General features: G+C 41.5%; 2 protein-coding genes across 3 annotated transcripts; both read left to right on the top strand.

The window, feature by feature from the left end:
- Window positions 1-5138: 5138 nt before the first annotated feature.
- LOC105699057 lies at window positions 5139-7277 on the top strand. 2 transcript variants are annotated; one of them, XM_012423759.1, is made up of 6 exons: window positions 5139-5161; window positions 5643-5752; window positions 5865-5977; window positions 6117-6440; window positions 6537-6807; window positions 6919-7277. In XM_012423759.1, the coding sequence occupies exons 2-6, from the start codon at window positions 5715-5717 to the stop codon at window positions 6998-7000; spliced, it is 828 nt and encodes a 275-aa protein (XP_012279182.1). In that variant the 5' UTR covers window positions 5139-5161; window positions 5643-5714; the 3' UTR covers window positions 7001-7277. The 2 variants fall into 2 exon arrangements, with proteins under 2 accessions (XP_012279182.1, XP_012279181.1); XM_012423758.2 differs by having other exon boundaries at window positions 5145-5408.
- Window positions 7278-8014: 737 nt separating this feature from the next.
- LOC105699133 (B-cell CLL/lymphoma 6 member B protein) lies at window positions 8015-14904 on the top strand. The gene is made up of 7 exons (XM_012423892.2): window positions 8015-8089; window positions 10554-10886; window positions 11192-11332; window positions 11396-11556; window positions 12253-12540; window positions 12871-13111; window positions 13668-14904. The coding sequence occupies exons 1-7, from the start codon at window positions 8015-8017 to the stop codon at window positions 13908-13910; spliced, it is 1482 nt and encodes a 493-aa protein (XP_012279315.2). The 3' UTR covers window positions 13911-14904.
- The last annotated feature ends 369 nt before the right edge of the window (window positions 14905-15273 follow it).

Below are 15273 nucleotides of genomic sequence, written 5' to 3'. Positions count from 1 at the left end.
AATGGACTTTAATCCCGCAAAGCTCGCACCTAAAGAGGCGGAAAGAATCGTCTTCGAGTACAAAATCGAGTTTCTCATTGCACAGTGATTGAAAAATCCGGGAATTAAGTGATAATACGTGACTACGTTCTTTGATAGGGACCAGACCGTCTTGACGAACGAAAACGAGCCAAAAAGTGCCCCCAAAGACGCGACGTGAGTCGAAAAGAATCCGAAATAATGCTGAAGACTCGAAGAGTACCGAAGCAATTCAGGTTCGAGATTTTCGTAAAATTTCCGCAATCGGTCCAACCCTAAATCTCGAAAATCTCCGAAATTAGGAGAGTTTTTGCAGAAGTGCACGATATAGGAAAGGAAGACCAGAAACAAAGCCAGGGACCCTATCAGTAGGTGTCTTCGTTGTTTCCTAACAATTTCTTCCTTGTCTTCATTGACTGATAAGCTGAAGATATCTTCCTCTGGTGAGGGTAAAAATTTCCAAAATTCGGAGCGATCTAAATCACTGGTCTTTCTGCTGAGCTCAGGATTGGCAAGGCTTTCCAAAATTCTCTCCGTACGCAAAAGAGTTGTATCTTTCTTCAGCTCTTCAGCAAGGGCGACTATCATGTCGTCTTTGGCGCGGCACTTGTTTTGCAATATTGTTATAGTCGCCATAAGACCACTAGTTGTCGGTTTAATTGGAATCTGGAATTCTGAATCTTGAGAAGATGACTTCTTTTCCAGGGGAAATATTGAGGGTGAAACGCTGATATCAGTCAGACATCCGCAGGTCTTCAGGATTTTACTTATCACTTGATCGTCTCTTTTTGGGAACTGCCGATCCTCCCGAAGATTTTCTACGATGCAAACCTACATGAAAGGAAAACTTTTGAAATAATTTCTTGGTCGAGTTTGAGATGTCATGATTACATAACTATTGCAGTCGATGTCGTGCATATGAGGAAAAAAAAACAAGGTTTTATGATGCTTCAAAAGAAGGCAAATATCCACAAATGAAAATTCAAGATCGTTCTTGGGACAAATATTGAATAATAATTGTACACAAATATGACAACATAAAAAAGGCTTTCAACTCCTGTATAAAACTATGTATTAAATTTAAAGAAACTATGTTGGAAGATGTACGTTTTGAATTATTGAGGGAGTTTCCAGGGTCTTTTCTGAGGGAATTATTTTCGAGATTGAGCACGTGTTTTGGGAAAGAGTTTTGCAAAGACAAAGGAGTTGTGATTGTCTTTCCATCAGTTTCTGTTGACAAATGTTGCATTCACAACCACAAGGATGGCAGAGAGGGTCTTTTTGTGTGTCGTCGTCTTTAGACTTCTCCTGCTTACAGTTTTCACGAGTTTTCTCTTTAGTTTTCAAGTTTTCTCTTTTTTCTGGACGTTCTTTACAAACTTCAAGAGAACTTCCTGCTTGTTCTCGGGCTTTGCTACACGAGCAGTCAGAGACTTCATTGCTTTTCTTTAATGATTTTCCCCGTTTACAACCTTCGCAGGTTTCCAAATTTTCCGAATTTTCCTGACCAACATCGCAGGAAGTAAATGGTGCATTTCTTTGACATCCTTCACAACTACTCAATTTTTCAGGATTTTCCTGACAGACATCACAAGGACTTAAGGCTATATTTCGTTTGCATCCTTCGCAAGCGTTTAATTTTTCAGCATTTTTTTGACAGACATCACAAGGACTTAAGGCTATATTTCGTTTGCACCCCTCGCATGTATTTAATTTTTCAGGATTTTCCTTACAAACGTCACAAGGAGTTAAAAGGCCACCTTCTTTGCATCCTTCACAAGTATTTAATTTTTCCGGATTTTCCTGGCAGACTTTACACGGAGTTAAAAATTTGCTATATTTACACCCTTCACAAGTATTCATTTTTTCAGGATTTTCCTCGCAAACTTCACAAGGACTTAAGGGTATATCTCGTTTACATCCTTCACATGTATTGAGTTTTTCCGGGTTTTCCAGACAAATCTCACAAGGTGGGAAAAGTGCATTTTGTATGCATCCTTTGCAGGTATTTAATTTCTCCAAATTACCCTGATACTCCTCGCAAGGAAAAGGAGGCGTTTCTTTTTTACAGCCATCGCAAATTTTCAAATTCTCCGGATTTTCCTGGCAGACTTCGCAAGGGCTTTTTTGTGCATCTTTTTCGCAATCGCACGTTTCTAATTGTTCCGGACATATATCACATGTTTCATGAATTTTGCCGCGATTAATGGATTTATCTTTTTTAGGAATGCTCCTTTCTTTGCACCCATCGCAAGGTTCATAAATAATCATATCTTCGTTCTCTAATTGAGAAGACTTGCAGGTATTTTTTACACGACATGGGCAATGCATGTAACGAGGGGTTTTTCGATGTTCATTGACAATTGCACTTTCCACGGTGGATGGTATCGTAGTAGTTGTGATAGTAGAGATTTCCGAAGGCGATCTTATCATACCGTACCTACGGGAATTTAAAATAATAAATTGTATAACAAATTAAAATAGTAAATTGAGAATCATAAAAATGTTAATCTGTATAGAAACTATGCATAATATAAAAAAAGACAAAAGCATACCTCGAGGAATATTAAATTATAGTTATATTAGAATCGATTTCTTTTGGGGCTAAAACGTATAAATACAAAATTTTCTCTTATTTATCGTGATTTTCATTTCGAGTAATTATATGAACTTTGTAATAGTTTATCTATACAGAAATTAATGTTTTTCATGCATACCCAAAATGTGGTTCTTCCACATTAACACATCCACAGAAACATTCAGATTCGGACGATGTATCGTAACACCCGCAATGACATTTTTCAGAAGGTACATCTTCTTCAAGAAGCGTAGGACAAAATTTCGGAAACTTTTCATTTTCCTCAACACCCCCAAGATCCTTTTCCCACTCGTCGCAACTGCATACAATGCAACTATCGCACTACATATACAAGTATAAACATCATCTCTCCACGTAAAAAATATAAATTACGATTCATAAATCAAACAATTAAAGGAAAACCTTAATAACATTCCCACAAGGACATCCATTTCCATCACTTTTCGGTATTTGTCGTGGTATCCCATTTTTTATCGACTCCTCGTCAACCCAATTTTGTTGCTGACCCTGCACAACAACATAAAACAGAATCAACCTAGAAAAATAATCAGGAATTTCTCCTATACCAAACTATCTAATTTCCCTCTGTCATACATACACTTGTCACAAAATTAATATCCCTAAATAATATTAAATACTCAATAAATTCTACGAAAATCTTGGAATATCTACAAACTCCAGATATTTTGCAGTAAACCTACTTTCATAATATTCCTATCATCTTGAAAGATATCGGGTAAAGTCTTAGGGCCATTACGACGTAAAGGGGATTCCCCACATTGGTAATTATTTTCTACGGGACGAGAAATTAAATCCTGCGAGGTCTTTGGTCCATCATAAGCGTCGCTACTCAATCCTAATCCTTTCCTGGTGGAGTCCAATTCCCTCGTCAGCATTTCCGCCTCCATCGTTAATTCCACACGATCCTTCTGCAGATTTCTTAGACTCATGCACAACTTTTTGGTGTAAGCCTCCAGGCGAGAGATTTTCTGCTTTGGTCCATTGTCTGGATTTTCCTGGCCACCAGGAAAAGCGCAAGGACCCTCGCAAGCAAGACTGCTGATGTCGGACATCCGGTCCAGCTTTTTGTCGGTCTCGCCAAGAGCCTTCATGTACGCCTTCTCCTTGCACTCCATTTCATATATCTGTGCCCTAAGTAATTTCTGCTTACTCGCCAAGGTTAGCAAGGTGCACTGTCTGGCGTCATTTCCCTGGGAAACCTGATTTTCTCGACATAGTGAAACGTCTCCAACGGCACCAACATCATCGGCCATCCGTTGGACACTTTTCCTCGACTGGGATTTCCCCGTTCCAGGTATTAATCCTTCGGAATCCCCGGGGAATTTCTGGAAGTCTGGGATTCCCGTACCTCCGGGTGTTCCTGGTTGTTTTGCGCATGGTAATTTGGACTCTAGATGACTTAATCTGCCGTGGAGGCATGTTGCTTTCTGTTCCAGATCTGCGACACGTTTTTCTCCTTCAGCAACGTACGTGCCTAGGCCTCCCCAACAAGCTGTCGTCTCTGGTCCCTTTACTCCCATCCTTCGAATTTCGCAATTTTACATAATAAGTCAATATCCCAAAGTAAGATTATTTGATTAAGGCACTTGACTTGACATGTCATAGGTGGAATCCACAGCTGTGCTTGAGGAGGAATCTCCTTTTTCTATCTGAAAACCTGAATTTTTCGCAGCTCCTTCTTTACCAGAAATTTGGCCGAGGTCTTCGTCGAATATCTTCTAACCTTCGCAAAAGTTATTGGTTATATGCCAGAAAACATTATGGGCGCTTTGAAAGAACTCGAAATTTAAAATGGAAGTTTCTGCCATTGACATGACTCACGGGGTGTCTCACATTGTTCTTAATCGAAGGTCAGATTTGTAGAAGAAATATGAACGTGGTAAATTAATGTTTCATAATGTCAGACGTCCATGTGATTCCTTTCCTGAAATGCTAATTTTTTAAAATATTTAAAAATATTTTATGCATCATCGTGCATAAAATATTTTTTTCTTAATAGAGTAATATTATTAAAAGAATCGTAATAATAAAATATTCCTTTCAGGGTACATGTGAAACATTAGCTACCGCTGAAAATGATTAATAAAGAACAAGTCCTGGATGGTTCAGAACTGTCAAAGTCACCTGACCTAGGAGAGAAGGAAGAATCTATTCTAGCTCGACAATATTTTCAGACATTTTCATATATCCTCCTAATATTAATTAATATTCAATGCTGTCTGGGAACAAAGCAATATTATTAACAAAATTAAAATATTAAAATATTCCTTTAGGAACCTAGACGGGATATCTGCTATTGCTGGAAATGATTAATAAAGCAATCAATAAATATATAATAAATGTTATTACTCTCCCTGGTAAGGTAAGAATCTGTTTTACCACAAAATACTCTATAGATCTAATTCTCAGTTTCGCTTCTCAGACGGAGCCACTTTCAATATACTTTATAAATCAGAAAAAACCCTTGTGAGGAATCTCTAGAAAAATGTCTATTCATGGAATACTTTCTAACCTCTATCGGAGGTCTCTATTTATATTTATATTTGTTAAACCCGTGATTGGTTAATGAGTTAACAGCTGTTAATAAACTTCCCGCGAGAAATTTCCACGCGTGCGCAAAGTATTTGTTGGGTATTTGAATGTGTCATTCGACAAAAGGAATAAAGTAGATTTTCCGGTTATTAGAGAAGGAATATTAAGCAGATAATGATTTATGCGAATCAGTTAAATAATTTAAATATTTCGTTTAAGGAAAATTGCATATAAAAAGGTACTTTAGCAGTTTCTGTCGAATGCTAGTTTGATATCTTTTTTTTAAGGGTGAAACAGAATAACAATCTGTGTGTTATTTGAAACATTAAGTGGCTGTTCACATTTTTGTTGCATACATTGTTGAAGGAATATTCCGGCACATGAGTGGCATATTGCATGTGTTAGAAAAAATCATTATGATAATTACTGGAATTGGAATTTGTTTTCATACAATATATTCGTTTTTCTGCAGGGTCAGGATTGACAGTATTTGGTTCATGCCTGTTTTTTATATATTGTATTACTGAGAAGATCTGATGTTAACATGGAACAACCAAGGACGCCCAAACGAAAGACAAAACGGTTAAGATGAAAATATAAATATTATTATATTAGTATACCTCATGTTAGGTATTTAGCTCTTGAACAGTATTATTATTAAGTATAATTAATTAACGTTAACATTTATTTCTAGACTGGAAAGCAGTTCTACACCGGATCGAAAGGCAGATGTTACGCTGCCTAGCCGAAACATAGATATTCGAAAGAGAGCGACAATGGCACCATCTGATTTCATGCAAAACCAAAGTATTTTAATCTAATATATATCTACCTGTTTTCTATTCTATCTAGAATATCTATGACCAATACATTGGCAATATTAAGATTATTATTTATTAGTTTAATAGAAGCACATGGCATGTGATTTATGAATAAAAATGCAAAGCTTTCAGAAAACCAATTTCAAGTAAAAGTTCTCTGGCACCAGATTTCTTTGATAATGTGAAGAAAGTTGAGCTTGAGAAAGATACGGAGCTTGGATCAGTGTATGAAAAATATCTACAGGCATTAGCGACTGAGCTTATAATGAAAAGAAAAGTCGAAGAAGAGTCCAAATCTATGATAAGTCAGTTAGCGTCTATCACAAAGGAGCGAGATCTGGTTGAGGATAAGCTCTGTAAAATTAAATTAAGGCAAATGGATGTCAATTATCTGTCAAAAGCACAAAATGAACTTGACGCCCAGATCAGCGATTTATCTGAACTCACAGGTGAAACAAACTTCTTCAGAATTATTTCAATGTTTGTCTACTCTTGATAATGACAATAACATCAAATGAATACATAATCTTTCAACGTTGTTGTAGATGTTGTGAAGAATAAATATCCAGTCAAGAAGACCCTGCAAAAACTAAAAACTGTGCTGGAACCAATAGATGCATTGCGTTGCAAGAATATCGTTTTACCAGAATCACTTGAGAAATGGAAAGAAGCTAATGAAAAACTGAAAGAGACTCAAACTAAGTTAGAAACCATAAAGGAACTTATAGGAAAGAAAAATGAAAGTCTACAGGATGTGACGACGGGTGTTAACGAGCTTCTGGAAACCAGTTCGGAAATTGAAAAGACAAGGAAAACGTAAGTTACCGAATTTAATTTCTAGAAGATTTCACATATCACTTTAATTTTATAATCGTTATTAATGCGATAGTTTATTTTGTAATGATTTTATTTGTTCACATGATACAGGCTAGAAGATACCCTTACTGCTACACAAATCCTAGTTTTAAAGGATGCATCGAACGAACTACAAATGATAAATAATGACTGATCACAGATTAGATATCTATATACCATATTTCTTAAGTATTCAGAGATTAAGGTAATTCCCTTCCGGTGACTAGCTTATTATTTCCTTCTTCAATTTAATAAAATATATTTGAAACTCACTCTTTGTGAATTCCTAGCTGAACCTAATTTCTCTATTTGTATCATATTTAGGAAGTCATCGTGTTCTTCTAATAAACCTGATTATTTTGCACGGAACCTTTCCTTTATGTAAAAGTGAAACATTTTACATCTTACAAATAAAAGATATCTTAATAATCCACCAGTCATTTTTTAGTTACACCTCACTAAACTTCCTCGTAAATCTTAACGACCTGTACTCTATGAAATTCAGTGGAACAAAGACCCACGTTTTTTAATTCTTTTTATTTACAGTACCATTACAAGATAGAAAATGTGTTTGAAGCCTATTTCAGTTTCCTCTATATCCAAGTCATTGAAGATTTTTCCCTCAAAGGACAAATTTTCACGACCACCGGTACAGTAATTACAGGTATCCAGATTATTACAGACACCTTGTAGCTAAGCACGAATACAAAGAAACTATCCTTTACCAAAAATCCCGCCCCTTTACCCGCGACGACAAAAACTCGTCATAAATCTCAACCCCACATCCGCTCCCCGCTATCATGGATCGTCCTCGCATCTCTCCCGCCGCCATCTTGCCTGCGCAGCTGGCCGGCGCAGCGCCATCAGCGCCTCCTCCGGCGGCCGCCTCAATCCTCCGTCCCACGGCGCATGTCCGCGTCCTCGCCATATTTAATTTTTCGCAAATTTTCACGCTTTTCACCTAAGAAAAACCGACAAAATGCGGCCTCCGGCCATCCCGGCACAAGGGCCTCGTACCAGAAAAAAATCCCCGCATCCCTAACCCCCATACCCCGCGACCCCTCCCGCGATCCCCGGACACAGCTCCGATTTTTCCGGGCCGCGCGGAATTTTATTCTGCGCATGGAAAGCAATTTTGCCCAATCATAAATAGGGCTATTGTGGGGGGATGGTGTATGTTGGCGCATTTCATACATCCGTGTGTAATGGTAACCAGATAGAGGCGTCGCGAGGCTATCGGCCGGTTAGCACGTAAATACCCGTACTTCCCGCATCTCGAATCCGGCCTCGCCACCACCTCCCGTTATCTGTGCACCTCCCGCGTGTGTCAACGTGTGTTCACGCGCCGTGGCGAGTGATCTGTGACGTCAGTGGTCCAATCGGTTGTCACCTGTCAAGCCGACGGATCCCTCGGCTTTCTTGCCCCGCCCCCGCCCCCACCCCCGCGCGGCAACCCGGTTCCCCCCATCCCCCCGTTTCCCACCCTACCCCCTCCCCACCTCTCGCTGCCCTGGAACCCTGACCAGCACCCCTACCCCAACTCCCTCGGCGGCGCTGCCACCCCCGTACCCTTCGCCCACCCACTGGCGGCCTAAACTCGACGGCGAGCCCGCGATGCGCGCCTCCCCACCCCCCACCGCCCCCACGAGTCCGCCGAGACCGCAGACACAAAAACAATAACAAATCGATTCGCTAGGCTAACGGGAAGGACGGGGTGGGGGGGTCAGCGCGATGCAACCCACGGAAGGGCCGAGGTCCTGGGGGCGGGGTGGCTGGGCATAAAACGTTAAGGTTAAAAGTATGCACGGGTACGCGACCGCCGGGTCGCACGCCGCGGTTTGGGGAGACTAGCTCGGCCGGTAAGGTAGTGCGCCGAAGAGGGATCGGTAATAAGCGGGATGGGAGATCGGCGCAGTGGAGGGCAGCGGATCTTCCCGGGACGAGGGATGCAGGGATTGTTCTGGATGCGCGGAAAATGATCGCTTGTGGAACGTAGGTGGTGTGGATGGGATTGCGTGGTGGGATCATGCGTTCGGGGAGAGGGCTTTGCAGCATTGCGGATTTCTTCGCGGTTCAAGTGCCCTCGGGTTTTGAGTTTACGCGGGGCGAGGACGGGGCACGCTTTTTGGTTCGAGGGGTATCGTTGCGCTTACGCTCGGCTTGACCGCGCATGCGCGCCGCTACTCCGACGCCATGTTGGTACCGTGTTTCGGTACCTTCCGCGATCTCTGCTGATTATTTAGCTTTGCGTTGCTTTTTTTGCGACCGGGATGTGGCGAGTGGGGCTCGGAATAATTATTTTAAGGTTTGGGACGTTCTGCGGTAGAAGGTGGAGGGATTCGAGGTCGATTCTGGTTCTTAAACGGCAGTTTATGTGCCGCAACCTGATCGTTTGGTACCACTAGGCGTCCTTCACCGCCTCGGATGTTGTTGTTCGTTTGTTCTGTCCTTTCAATTGACAGATATCTTGAGTTAGTTAGAAATACTTTGAAATATTTCCGTGAATGGATTTAGGAGACATATTTTAAGGCGGGACGAAAGTGATATCTTGGGGTCAATCGTTTATCAGACTTTTCTTCTTGCCGGGTGTGCAAAATGTTTCAGATGTTATCACGTAAATGTGCAAGCTCTAAGGGAGGATTTGACACTCGTGAAGTTTAATTTTTTTTTTTTTTAATAAAACATAAATTGTAACAAATGTTTTTCTTTTAATGGAATTTCATTAGTGTCAGAACCTTTCTTAGGGCCTTAATACTCACGTGGGGACGGTTCAAACGATTCGGTGCACCCAGTTGGGAGAATGGTTTCATAAACCATAAATAGGACGCTTTTCGTATCATTTTAACCAGTTAGCTGAGTTTGACGAGTATACTGAAAACACACGTTTCAAATAGGTCGACGCAGTTAACTGGTCAAATGTCGGGGACAATAATCCTTGTCGAATCTATGAAACAGCGAGACCATCTTGGACAGGACGGTCTGCACCCCGCGCCGCCATTTTGGTTCCACCTGCTGCCCCCCTCGTATTCTCTCTTTTTGCGATTCTTTATTTCCCTGTACCGAACTGAGGCTTGAAATTGTATTCTCGAGTTCACATGAATAGATTAGCATGCAAAATTTTACGTTGTTCCACCCCGCGCCGCCATTTTGGTTCCACCTGCTGCCTCCCTCGTATTTTCCCTTTTTGCGATTCTTTATTTCCCTGTATCGAACTGAGGCCTGAGGTTGTATTCTCGAGTTCATACAATGTTTCTTCGCTTACAAGTAGATTCGCATTAAAAATGTTACATTGTTGAGAAGTCGCGTCACTAGCCAACATTTGAAAGTCTTATACGAAACTGTTAACCCTTTAACCACGGCGGAATTGAACGCGAAGAAGATACCACCTTTACGGAAAGCTCGGCCTCGTAGTGTTCAAATTTTACACTAATACGATATCCATTTGTCGCTTTGAATACATGGGAATGAAGGGAGCCACTATAGTGGTGCTTCGTAAAAAAAAAACGTCGGTCAAACAAAAGCCACTATAGTGGCGTTGTGTAATTAAAGGGTTAATTTCGCATGCGAAAGTTGATCGTATGAACTTCCCATCGGATGAAAATCGCACGAAGAAACGAGTCTCTAGAATGATGATGATGATAATGATGTAGGACTAGAGTTTATTAGACGTTGTTTAACTTTTATTTAACAAATGTGCTCGTTTTTAGATGGAATATGGGATCTGGAGTCTTCACGCCGCGGGTGGACTTTGGGGCGATCCGCGGCTCGCCCGAAGACACCCCATTCTGCCTCCTGGGGCACCTTCGATGCTGCCAAGGGCAGCTTTTGCCTTGAGTGCCCTTCAACGACCTCCGGAAATGGTACCTTTGCCTTTGGCTGCTACCGGCCCACCTTACGAGGCAATGGAGCTGGTAGCGAAGCCTTCGGCAACCCAGAAGGAGACCGACGACCTCGAGACGCCTCCTGACCAGAGATCCCAAAAATCAGACGACAACGAAATCAACATCGAAAAGGACAACGAGCATGACGATGATAACCAGGTACGTCCTCTTATTCCGAAGTTTTGCGAAACATCGAAGCCATTTCACATATTAAGGTGAAGCGAAACCCTCCTCAAATCAGTCGATTCGAATACAACACTTTCTTTTTAAGGGTATTGGACCAAACTGTCTAAAACTTTGACACATGACTCGTGAGCACCTAGGAATTGTCCTGACACTTTCAAAATTTGGATTTTTTAATGAAATTCTCTCACCTTAATTACTGGCTGTCATAACTGTTCTTTTTTTTTCTTTTTTTAATACGACCTGTTAGACGATAATTTTACGAAGTTATCATTTTGCAGACTTCCACCCCCAGTGCGAAGAACAACGAAGAAGCTCACGAGGAGAGTGATTCTGAAAGTACGAGCAGCTCGCATCGTTCGGCCAACAATAATTTGCCTACCAAGCCTCTCGACCCGATGTCCTGTTTAGTTTTGGACAAAGTGAGTCTTGATAAGTCAAGTCGAGTCTATGTCATGGTTTGACATTGGTTTCTATCTATTTAGGAAGAAACGGTTACCCCGGCTCTCAATGGTTGGGTTCTTGGAGCCTACACAGCTATGTTGGGAAGACTTTCTGCCGCAACAGCAGCTTTGGAAGCTACCGAAGTTTCCAACATGGCGTCCGACAGCGACTCCGATAGCGACCATTCTTCTTATACCGAAAAGTGCGCTTTCTCCAAATAGATATTACTAAGAAGACAGTGCACATTTAATGATATTTGGTTCCCGACTTAGAGCCAAACAGTGCTTGCCTAAATTTATCCGTAGGAGGCTAGATATTGTTTTTCTTTTTTCTTTTTTAACTAAAGGAAGCTCTTCCTCGCAGTTCTTGATGATTGATAGAAGGAACCGTTTTAATGTCTGACGTTCACAGTTTTAGATAATTCTTGGTACGGTTGAGAGTTTTATATAGTCAGGAATTAAAATGTCGAAAGGGTTTCTTTTAAGGAGACGTGAATGCCACATCTGAGAGTTCATTCATTTATGAAACTTATTGAATCGTTTAAAATTTGACCACATGAATATGCAGGCTCTAAGGAAAGTCCTGAGACCCGCAAAGTTCCAGTTTTTATGCAAATAACAATATCATTTATAGTGCAAGATTGAACAAAAAATGAAATTTCATGAGTGTCAAGACCTTTCTTACAGCCTGCATATTCACGAGGTAACATGTCAAATGATTCGATACACTCGATTCGGAGAAAAATTTCATAAACGAGACTTCTTTGACGTCCTTTTGGCATCAGCTTAAAAGTCAGTTTTGAGTTGACTTTAAAGCACAATATCGCATAGAACTCCCGTTGCGATTGAAATATGAGGCTTTGAAGCGACGTTATTAACGAAAATATTATCTTTTAAAGATCACGTGGCAGCAGTCCTAATGCCTCTTCCGTGCGTCGTGGATACTCTTGTGGTTCCTGCGACGCAATCGCTCCAACGAGACCAGCATTAAGGAAGCACATAGCGGACTGTCATCCCACTATTTTGGGAGCAGACACAGGAGAGGCGAGGAGATGTCCCTCTTCAGGGTGCGACTTCACCACGAAGAGTAGGTGCGAGCTGGAGAGCCACGTGGCTGCCCACGTGGCCCAGGGGATGACACCTACAGGGAAGAAGCGCACCCTGGCTCTTCAGCGCGTCAGGTATAGGTACTCGAAGACTTTAAACTGGACCCAGGTGACTCTTACGGGTTTCCGAGACCTTCAGGAACTTTTACACTGAGGGAAAAGTTTAGCTGGTAGGATATAATTACAAGAAACGTTTCATTGAGAAGAAAAATCCGAAGAATTCTGTTTCTTCAATCCGACTTTCCTTTGGACGTATCTCATCGCAGGACTTTGTCGTCGCTGTAAATATTTCTTTGAGACAGCTAACTTTTTTTCTTTCTTAATGTAAAAGGTCCAAGTTGTCCAGAGACTCGAAGAGTTTCGCGAAAAATTCTTGACGCGAGATGTGCTTAGTTTTTGGTACGTCTTTAGGTACGAAAGAGAAGAATATCGCTGTTCGTTGTGCTCTTATGCCTGCACGATCGAAAAGGCCTTCCAGAGACATCTGACGGATCATGCCAACGGGACCGCTCCTGAAACCAGGGTCAGCTGTGCCGTTTGCGGCGCCGATAGGTCCTCGGAGGTAGATCTCAATCGACATATGAGGAGGCATCGGGATGACAGATACTTCTGCTGCGATATCTGCATCTTCCGGACAGTTCAGTTGAAAAAGGTTCGACTTATTATCCTATCTATCGAATAGTTTTTTAACTCTTTCGCAACCACGGTTCTCCGCACTGAAAGTGCACACGTTGCAAACCTTCCCCTGGATTTAGTTGAATTTACCCGCCTAGAAGTGTTGCTTTAAGGTGAAGTGAAACACGTCGAGGAACTTGATCGACGTCGATAAAGAAAATTTGTCTAAATACCCACGTTGCCGACTTTCGTTTTTATATTGACAGCTGTGTCGAATTATATTGGGTGTTGTACCAAATGGCATCCTCCATCCGTCATTTTCGTACAATAATTATAAAGAAATCAATTCAATAATTGTACATTGCTCGACATATGAGAGCCCGACGCCATTTTGGTTCTGGTATGGGCTACGTTCAGAAATTTCTTCGAAAAATCCAAATTTTGAATGTGTCAGGACAATTCTTAGATGATCACGAGTCTTTTTTTGTTAAACAAATGGAGCAACTCGGCAGGAATGCAGTGATATATTAAGAAAAATGTAACTTTAAGAAAAATTACATTGTACTCTTTTGACACATTTTTTAAATTTGCAGTTGATACAACATCGACGAATGCATACCGGCGAGAAGCCTCATCTCTGTCCTCACTGTCCGTACAGAAGTGCGCGACGCGACAATCTTCGTAGCCACGTAAGGCGAGTTCACAAGAAAGAGAATCTTTACTGCGACACGTTTAGTCCTCGGGGTATGTTGATAGCCCCGACGATCAGGGACATGTCCTCGGTCGTCCCAAGTCCGGCCTCTTCACCGTCGTCGAACCCCGAGTCGGCTAACTAGCAAAGTAATTCCGATCTGTCAAAACAAAATGGCCCTAAGTAATAGGGAGACGAGACTAGAAAAAGAAAATTGAAGCGCCCCGACCTGGTTCCGAACTGTCAAAGCCGTGAAGACCTAGTGGGAAAGGTGGAAAAGAAGGAGAAAGATGGAAAGAACGAGTTGACAAACTCTGACTGATAGCAAACTGTCAAAACCATGTAGACTAGTAAAAGGGACGAATGAGACGAAGAAAGACGAAAGACAAGTTGCCAAACCCTAACTAGTTCCGAACTGTCAAAACCACGTGGCCTAGGTGAAAAGGAAAAGAAACGAAAGACGGAAAAGTCAACACACTTTGGATTGGTTCCGATCTATCAAAGTCACACGATTCGAAAGCATTTGCAAAGGGTAAAAAGAAGGAGGAACATAAGGGAGAAAAATTGATATACGTTATGTCGGTTCTTAACTCTCAAAGCCACGTGGTCAAGGTAGAGGAGTTAATAAGAATATTTAGCAAGAACGTGGAAGTGTTAATTCAAAATCGGAAGTCTCAAAAAGTTATTTGAGAGATGATAAATGTTTGATTAGGTCCTAAGAGTGGATTTGCCCGGAAACTTTCAAGATCAAGTGGTTTTGGTTGACTATCGGTTGAATAGAATGGATACCAATAAAAAGGTAGGGTAAGGACAATCCGGAAACCTTCAAGATTAAGCGGTTTTGATCGGCTGAATATAGGTACCAAGAAAAAGAGAGGGTAAAGACAATCTTTGGCAGGCGGAAACCATGAAAAACTGGGGTACGCAATTTTACGCACGTCCTAATCTGGTCAATAAGCTCGGTTCAGATGCTGGAACGTTTCGGGATGGTCAGAACTTCCATTTTGGTGCCGACTCGATTTTGAAAAACCGTCCTTGGGATCCGTTCTTGAGATCCCGAAAATTCAGAAGCCACATCCGGCGCAGCAGCTCAACGCGCCAGGAAGTTCTCCAGGCCTGAAGACGAAAGAAAAGACGTACTCAAGAGGGAAAAAAAAAATATGAAAGGAAAATGAACGGATCGATTCTTTGAATTCTTTCTAGTTATTTCTCGAAAACTATTATCCAAGCGATAAGTCGGACGACTGTCTCTAAACTCCAAATTGTTCTCCGAAAGTCTGAGTCCTGGAGGTCTGGTGATTTAAATCTACGGGGCTCCTTTTTCGCTTAAGTATTGCCGACGTGAGAAATGTCTGTCCAAAATCGACCTTATCGACTTTGCAATAAGTACATTACGTGTAATATTCTGCGGTCTTAATTAATAATTAATATATACTATGTACGACGTCCCGCGGAGGTGAAGGGGGAATCCGAGCTTAGGCTCGGGTTTGCAGTTAGCTGCAAAGTGG

Source organism: Orussus abietinus, unplaced genomic scaffold, assembly GCF_000612105.2.
Source record: "Orussus abietinus isolate OABI.00-Male unplaced genomic scaffold, Oabi_2.0 scaffold3, whole genome shotgun sequence".
Taxonomy (NCBI): Eukaryota; Metazoa; Arthropoda; class Insecta; order Hymenoptera; family Orussidae; genus Orussus; species Orussus abietinus.
Note: the sequence above shows the minus strand (reverse complement) of the source record. Positions and strands in the feature narration are given on the sequence as shown.

Bases quoted from the DNA above. Each gene is read 5' to 3' on its own strand.
- LOC105699057 (XM_012423759.1), top strand. From the start codon at position 5,715: ATGGAACAACCAAGGACGCCCAAACGAAAGACAAAACG. The intron at 5,753-5,864 runs GTTAAGATGAAA...ATTTATTTCTAG, and splicing joins CCCAAACGAAAGACAAAACG to ACTGGAAAGCAGTTCTACAC. The intron at 5,978-6,116 runs GTATTTTAATCT...AAAAATGCAAAG, and splicing joins TGATTTCATGCAAAACCAAA to CTTTCAGAAAACCAATTTCA.
- LOC105699133 (XM_012423892.2), top strand. From the start codon at position 8,015: ATGGTGTATGTTGGCGCATTTCATACATCCGTGTGTAATGGTAACCAG. The intron at 8,090-10,553 runs GTTAGCACGTAA...GCTCGTTTTTAG, and splicing joins CGTCGCGAGGCTATCGGCCG to ATGGAATATGGGATCTGGAG. The intron at 11,333-11,395 runs GTGAGTCTTGAT...CTATCTATTTAG, and splicing joins CCTGTTTAGTTTTGGACAAA to GAAGAAACGGTTACCCCGGC.